This window comes from Verruconis gallopava (assembly GCF_000836295.1).
Source record: "Verruconis gallopava strain CBS 43764 unplaced genomic scaffold supercont1.29, whole genome shotgun sequence".
In the NCBI taxonomy this organism is placed as follows: Eukaryota; Fungi; Ascomycota; class Dothideomycetes; order Venturiales; family Sympoventuriaceae; genus Verruconis; species Verruconis gallopava.
In genome coordinates, this window is record NW_015622165.1 from 343,619 (window position 1) to 351,414 (window position 7,796).

The 7,796-nt window shown below is 44.4% G+C and overlaps 4 protein-coding genes across 5 annotated transcripts; 2 read left to right on the forward strand and 2 right to left on the reverse strand.

Moving 5' to 3' along the window:
* Positions 1-182: 182 nt before the first annotated feature.
* On the reverse strand, positions 183-2,758 carry PV09_07467 (uncharacterized protein). The gene has a single exon (XM_016361234.1). It carries the CDS (start codon positions 2,564-2,566, stop codon positions 293-295), a length of 2,274 nt encoding a protein of 757 aa, XP_016211054.1. The 5' UTR covers positions 2,567-2,758; the 3' UTR covers positions 183-292.
* A 97-nt stretch (positions 2,759-2,855) lies between these two features.
* On the forward strand, positions 2,856-4,100 carry PV09_07468 (ribosomal protein L16; the record flags this gene model as incomplete). Its single annotated transcript, XM_016361235.1, has 3 exons — positions 2,856-2,967; positions 3,018-3,503; positions 3,564-4,100. The coding sequence occupies 3 exons, from the start codon at positions 2,856-2,858 to the stop codon at positions 3,737-3,739; spliced, it is 774 nt and encodes a 257-aa protein (XP_016211055.1). The 3' UTR covers positions 3,740-4,100.
* Positions 4,101-4,177: 77 nt separating this feature from the next.
* Positions 4,178-6,081, reverse strand: PV09_07469. Of its 2 annotated transcripts, XM_016361237.1 has the most exons (3): positions 5,850-6,081; positions 5,503-5,796; positions 4,178-5,452 (listed from the first exon to the last, which is right to left on the reverse strand). In XM_016361237.1, the coding sequence occupies exon 3, from the start codon at positions 5,262-5,264 to the stop codon at positions 4,266-4,268; it is 999 nt and encodes a 332-aa protein (XP_016211057.1). In that variant the 5' UTR covers positions 5,265-5,452; positions 5,503-5,796; positions 5,850-6,081; the 3' UTR covers positions 4,178-4,265. The 2 variants fall into 2 exon arrangements, with proteins under 2 accessions (XP_016211057.1, XP_016211056.1); XM_016361236.1 differs by having other exon boundaries at positions 4,178-5,796.
* A 157-nt stretch (positions 6,082-6,238) lies between these two features.
* On the forward strand, positions 6,239-7,233 carry PV09_07470 (uncharacterized protein). The gene has a single exon (XM_016361238.1). The coding sequence runs from the start codon at positions 6,610-6,612 to the stop codon at positions 7,009-7,011; it is 402 nt and encodes a 133-aa protein (XP_016211058.1). The 5' UTR covers positions 6,239-6,609; the 3' UTR covers positions 7,012-7,233.
* The last annotated feature ends 563 nt before the right edge of the window (positions 7,234-7,796 follow it).

Consider the following 7,796-nt stretch of genomic DNA (forward strand, 5'->3'; position numbering starts at 1 on the left):
CAGATTTTCACTAGCTGAAAGTGGTATGACCATGAATACCTGGAACTGATTTATCTGACGATACTTCACCTTGGAGTCACTTCAAGCTTTAATTTAAGCCAGCGGAAACGAATTCCAAAGGACCCGAACTGAGGAGCAAGTTATTCTATAGAGACCTAACAGCCTGGAATGATTGGGAAAGGGGATTGTATACTATGATAAGATATTAAAGCGTGTGTGAGAGTATCTCATTTCGTTCGAAAATAACGGGGTATTATACACAGATCATGGCAGCTCTACCCCTAGGAGTCTATCATTTGACCTTTTCCATAACTGTAGGCATACCTCTGTCGACCTCAATCGCTCCAGCTCTAGCCTTGACTGCGCTAAGTAAGCTCCTGTCGAAGTCATCACGTGCACGTAAACATGCCTCCACCCATCCCATGCCGACATCCCAATATCCTCGCTTCACACTTTCGTAGACGTCAGGCACACTAGCTTTTTCAACTTCAAGCAAATCAACTAAACATTCTACAGCTCGCCACTTTTGTTTGACCGCATCTCCACAGGGCAAGTTTTCATAAAAATTGAAAACTGTAACAACATCGTCACGGATTTTGTCCACAAACGGATCCGTACGTCTGAACTTGGCGCCCTTGTTGTGAACTGCGGAAAGATATTTGATGAGAAGTTCGGTGCTTAGTTCCTCAGCGAGTATATCCTGTAATAGGGGGTGAAGAACAGGCGTATAATCAGAAAGGTAGTCCTCGAATGTGGATATAGCTTGGCCCATGCCCTTCTTGCCGTACCAAGCTGGCGTGAAGAACTCGGGAAGCAATGGCCTGAAATCTATAAGCACTACGAGTGTTGCGAATGCAGACAAGCAATGCGTCGATAGGTCTATGTAGCCTTCTCGCAGACTCTCGATTTGTTGTGCAGCCTTAGGTGCGTACTCAGGCGAAAGTACTGGGGAAATCTCATTGGCGAAGCGAGTAAGATATCCTTGCGCTGCCTCAGAGCCATCTCCATCGTCTATGCATGCTACTTGGTCATTTGCGATTGCAATGAGCCAATCTTGCAGCCCTTGGTAGCCTTCAGAGCTACTGTTGCTCTCCGAGTATTTGGCTAGTTCGGTATCAACAAGCTGTTCCCACATGCGCTGCCGCGATTGGAGAGCGCGAAACATTGCTTCAATAACGCCTTCCAGGATATCTGTTCTTTTTGATGTCTTGGCTACTTCCAGCTGTTCGCGTAACATACGCCACATGTCAGAAAGTGTTTTAGTACGGAATCCTCCGTTCTCATCTTGGTCCAGAGCATTCTCGTCACGGGCCGTGAAGTTGGCTGTGTCGGTTGTTTGCATACGTGACATCCATTCATCGACGGTCCTGACGATGAGCTGGCGATACTCACGAATAAGATCAGGCCCACGAGAGTCTATCAAATGCGGACGCATCCAGTCGTCGCTTACACCAAGCTTAGCCATTTTTTTGTAGTACTTTTCTTCCCAGTTAACAATTGCAAGAATCTGGGGAGGGCGTAGATCGGGGCTATCAATTCGTGAAATAAGCCAGTCATGCAGTTGCTTGTGATATATTTGCACGTATGTTTGAAAAATCTTCCACTTCTTTGGCATCAGCCGTTGCATACCTTGCTTGACAGCGATCAGGTCATTGAAGTACCATCGGAAGGACTTGTCAATATTTTCAGGGTCCTCTTCAAAGGCCTGGTTGGACTCGTCAAGCTGATTCTCGGCATACGCTTCGATAGCTTTTATGAATTTCTCCTTGTAGCCACGAACTTCTTTCTTGCCACTGGTGATGGCTTTGAAACGCGAGGCAATTTCCTTGTATTCTTGCTGAGCATCTTGGAGTGCTTTGGCTTTCTTATCGTTCTTCTCTTCTTCGTGTATGATCGTAGCTAGTCGCACAACCAAGCTATCATTGCTTTGTTGGACTAACTGTACCAAATTGATGCAAACCAGGCCAATATGCTCGTCAAACCATTCCACACATTCAGAAAGTCTGTTGAAACAATCCTGAAGTGTGCCTCCGTAGGGAAGTTGTAAGTTATTAATTAACTCCTGACCGCCTTCATGTTCTTTCACTTGTTCCAGGGCAGCATCTTTTGCATCTCGCAGCTGTGTAAGCTCGTAATGGATTTGGAGGAGATTTGGCTGGCTCTCTAACATGGTATCATCCTCTTTAAGCATCCTCTCGATATTCTCCAGACGCAGTGCAAATGTTTCAATGATATTCTTCATCTCCTCGACTAGTGAAAAATTGCGGTGCGTTTGAGCAACTAGGTTGATATGTGGAAAGTCGTTGATCATATTTTGGGCTTCAGCACACAGCTTGTCAATCTTCTGCATTTCGGTCCTAATTGCTTCGATTGTTCGCTGCCCTTCATTGATAGACCCGATGCCAGTCTGGGTTATTGAAAGCTGTTCCTGCAGTCCTAGTCGAAGTTGAGAGTCAATAGCTGACTTCTTGCGTTGGAACTCAGACTTGAGAGCCGATATTTTGTCGAGGTCATCTGGGTGTCGGAGCAACTCCGTAAGCTTGATTGTGGAGTAGTCTGTGTCCATCGTCGTCGTTCCGTGGACGTAGCGTTGCGGTGGAATTGTGTCGAATTAAGAGGTAAGCAGATACTTGATAGGGCTCAGTTTACTCTAGGGTATGCGTGCATGGCGATTGTGGCATGATATTCCTGGTACGGGAATGTGTCCTGTCTTATACAGTTAAATAGCTCGAAGCATTTCCACCTTCGAATGTTCGTCGATCAGAGGGTTGCTCAGATGCGATTACCGTGTTGGGCAGAACTCCGACGCAATGAGAGACGCGATACACGCGCGTTTATGCTTGACTGGAAGCAAAATGGATACCTTGAACCATCTCCTTCGAACAAGCAGCACAGTGTCAATGCCTTCTCCTTTCCAGCAGTGTCGTGGTCTCATAGACCAATTTCGCTCCTTATCGCTTAGAGCAGGTAATCTAGAAGCAAATCCTCCCTATGCTCTGACTGATAGTTGATTGTAGTTGCACCACTTCCATCACGCACGATTCCAATTTCATCCCATCACCAAGCCACGAAGCGTGCTTTCTCCTCAGCATGTATTCGACAAAATTGGCTCATACCCAAACGTGGCGAAAAATATCCATCACGTAAAGGACGACCCCGAGTAGCAACCGGTGGCTCAACTCGCGGCACAACTGTCATCTGGGGGGACTATGGCTTGAGGCTCAAGGACCATGGTCGGCGCATATCAGCAGCTCAGCTGCGAGTAGCCGAAGAAACCATCAAGAAGCGATTGAGGGGTATGCGATACAGGCTGTTCACACGAGTCGTAGCAAACATCGGCGTATACGCTAGCGGCAATGACCAGCGAATGGGCAAGGGGAAAGGTAGCTTCGATCATTGGGCAACACGTGTTGCGGTTTCGAGGGTTGTTTTTGAGTTGAGTGGTGATGTGCATGAGCAGGTTGTTAGGGATGCTTTCAGATTAGCTGGTAATAAGCTGCCTGGTACGTTCTGTCTAGTCGGGTCCTTGATTAAGCCGACAACATTCTGACACGAATATTTAGGCTTGTGGGAGTTTTGTAAGAAAGGCGACCCTCCTGTCATGGGAATCACTAAGCTCGGGAATGGCGTGACTGTAGAAGATCTGCTACGACCGAGACGTAAACTAACCGCTGATCAGCTGACAGCAATTGCAAAGGAGCCAGCACAGTCCAAGGCAGGCAGTAAAGCACACAGGTAAAGAAGTAGTGCTATGAATACAGCATCTGTACTAGTAGCATCCTATCTTACTGTTCCAAATGTCGATTCTAAAGAGACATCATGGGAAGTTATGGAAAGCTGAAGTTCCCGCGATATGAATACATTTGCTACTGATAGATAAGAAATCTGTAATCGTCCATCTCTGGTCTTCAATCTTCTAAATTCTTTCTCCTGTCGGACTTTCGCAATTGTAAACACTGCCTATTAATGATCAGGACTTTCCTAAGTTCGTACAATTCAAGGGTGGAGAATGCCTTGGATGAGTGCCGTTAGTAGATAAAACCACAGGTCTTGATACGTCACAAGGATAAATTGACCGCAGTTAATAAGCAATGGAAACACAGTTGCACTTGGAATTTCTGCTTGGACTGCATTTAAAACAATTCAGCAACTGCGATGAGATTGAGAACATAAACATGGACAATCTGCGCTCAGCTGAAAAGGCAAAGTAGTTGAATGGCTTTGGGAAAATCTTGCAAAGAAGGCAATTTTAAACCATCTCGACTCTATGATTTCAATGAATTTAGATCACCGGCCCTTATTCTTCCTAGTCCTCGCTCCGAGTAAAAATCCATAGGATACACCTTATTTGCAGATTCATCTTCCATCCATCCAGCCTTCCTGACGCCCATTGCCACAAGAGCTTCGTATGGACTCAACAGCGGACGTGGGAAAGCATAGCCCCAATCAATGCTTAGCCGTGGACATGCAATTTGTACCCAGCATTCGACGTCAGCCATCATCGCCAGCTTCCCCGGAAATATTTCTGAAAGAGCCAAACGAACTATCTCGATGTTGTGTTGTTCTAGTATGGATTCAATCATTGATAGCGTATTAGCATTGCCTTGCCTGCCGAGTGTGCCCAGTATAAGGCCCCATTTGCGGGCCTTGCGAGCAGCAGTAATAGCCGATCGACGAAGCATATAAAGCTCGTCGTGGTCATATGATTCACGGGTCAAGCGGCGCGAGTACGGGTCGTAGCGATAAGCCGGAAGTAAAGGATTTTGTATCATGACTGACTCAAGATGAAAACGACCGTCCCCCAGATATAAAACCATGTGAGCAGTGTTCTGTACAGCAGAGTCCACGGATAGCTGGGGTGAGGTGCAACCAAGAATTTCTCCTTTGCTGAGTGGCGCTATCTGTGGGACGATAATATTCCATCCCTCTTCACGGAGCACCGACGCGATTTGGTGAATGGAAGAATTGAATTGAATAGTGCCGACTAAAGCAATTGTATTGGAAATCTGGAAGTTTCGTCGTACGGTATCAAGGACATGCTGGACGTCAATCGAGATATCCACAAACACATAAAGCGTTTTAATCTGTGTCACGCTCACTGGAATCAGACATGAATGAGCGTAGTGAACGAGGAGATCACATCCAAGAGCTCTCGCAGTATAGTCATCAATACAGCATGCACCATATGTGACGTCACCCATTATCAGTGTTGAAGTGTCTGGGCAGAATCGAGTGATGATATCCGATATCGTGGTCGCGAACATCAACAGGCCTTCAGGGAATTGTAGCGCTATCTTCTTGGACCCGGAGCTTCGTATCCGGTGTATTGTCTTGTGAATCTCGAAGGCATAGTTTGACGGGAGGAGAGCAATGGCTGCGTTGAGGTCATCATCGTTAAGAATCTCAGGAGGGATGGTATTGAGTGCGCGTGCACGTCTTGTCAGAGGTCTCGCTGTTTGCTTGTCAGTAGATTAGCCTATCCAAGATTCATGGTCACATCACGCCTTGGACTGCGGTGCTTTCGCTTATGTCACCGCTTAGTGAATTTGTTAATGCAGTCTTTTCCGCCACACGTTTGCCTACAAATCTTCGTTTGGGCACTTTTTGCGAGATTTTTGCTTCAGGGTCAAGTGTCTCCGGAATATCCAGGCCGATATTTGTGAGCATGCGATCTTCTTCCATGGTTGTATTTATTTTTCGCCCGTTATGAGAAATCGCAGAGAAGTTTTCGGCACAAAAAATGGCATTGGGAAGCGTGACTGAAGATGCTACAATTTGGCGTATTATATAGTATGCCTGTAGAGATCAGCAATTTGCACGTGATTTGTATAAGTCTGCTCTTTTACAACCTGCGTAGTTTCGATAAATCAAACCTAAAACTCCTATTCCAATATTATACATATATAGAACTATGCATTGCCAGGCAATAAGGCGAACATTGCTTAGGAACACCCTGGTACAACTGCAATAGCATAATGGTGGAATTATATTATGGTAGTAATTTCTCCTAACTTTTTAGGATGATATCGAGCTTCAGTTGAGAGGGCCCAAGTTAGACAAATATCTGATGGAGTTTCGATGAATGGATCTTGCTAAAAAGAGATATTTTGAGTGAGCCGCGTATAAACGAGCTTTGGTTTAGCGTTTCTCTCATTATGAGTCATTCTGACTCATCCTGATTGGAAAACATACATATGCGTAGCCTCGGCAGCCAAACTCACAGTCTTATTCTTGCTAAGGATTTCCACAACAATTATACTATCATACTCTCTATATTATTAGGCCTCATAGTGAGGCCTCACCTCTATTTCCTATAACTCGCCTTTCGACTTTGATTCATCACAATGGGTCGTGCATTCACCGCCAAGTCCTTCTTCAGACCTGCTCAACTTGTTATCCTCAACAAGCCAGGATAGCTGGCTATATTCTCTAAACAAATCAAGCCTCGATCATCTTGATTCCATTGAATCCTCATACACAAATTCAGAAGCGACGCCACTGTTGGAACAAAACACTTCTAGCATCAGTACGAGCGAATTGGACTCCTTTTGTGCGACTGCATCAAACAATCCTACTCTTTATAATCAAGTATCGGGCGTATCAACGACTATGGATAACGCATCTTTTGAACATAACGACTTGCAAACACGTCCAGACTTATTCTTATTTTTCCCGTCACATGAGGACCACACAAATGAAGTTCAGTCTGCATCCGAGAGCTCTGGCTTTGAACAGCTTTCAAATTGTGGACCGACAGGCAATTTACCTGGGAAAAGTACTTCGAATAAATCAAAGAGTATATGTGATGAGAGGACTGAAAAGCGCAGACGGAACAATTTGGCTGCAGCTAAGTATCGCCAAAAGAAGATCGATAGGATCAAAGAGCTTGAAAACCAGCTTCAAAGTGCTTTAGAGGAGCGCGATGAGCTCAAGATCAAACTTGCTAAGCGAGATGCTGAGGTAGAGGTTCTGAGGCGAATGCTGGAGGGTCAAAGTTCTACCTGTTCATAGAATATTAATGATAAGTTCTTAAGCACAATATTCACTAAGGAAGTGTTTTAAAGCTCTTTTCAGGCGATGTCGACTAAATTCATGGCTCATGTGCTTTCGGTTCGGCAAAATGATATTCGTCATTTAGGCTTCAAAATTTCTGGCTACAGGAATGCAAATTTAGGACTTACCGCAAGCTGATATCATATTCTTGTTTTATAGAACTGAAAACCTGAAAAGCTGGAAACACGCTTTATAAATATACTTCGTTTTCTATAAATGATTAAAATTTAATCATTCTGATACTCTATGACTAATATTATATTTAGCTGAAATTGGTAAAGCTTAATAAATAAATCTATATTAGTTATCTACTACTTATCTGTCACGTACGGCGTGACGACGGCGTGGTATAGGCGCCATGACAGAATAGGGATCACGGGAATACCATATACTTGCAGACACCTTAAACTTAATAATATATAGTATATTTATAGATACTTTAAATTTAATAATATATAGCTAGTATAGTAGTAAGGTGTAAAGGTGTTAGGCTGATCGCCACTTCAGGGGGTAAGACACTCGATGTCAAGGCCTTCCTGAGGGTGAGAAATCAAGAGAGAGAAGCCTCCTACAGATGGGAACTGTAAAGAAGCTTAAGAGTAGAATAAGATAATGTTAGGAATACTTTCCCGATACCGACTAGCTTCACTAATGTAAGCCACTTCGGAAGGGTTCAGCTTCCTAGAGCAAGGGAACAATGTATAACCAGAGCTTATTAAGGAAGGAATATAATAAGATAGTTA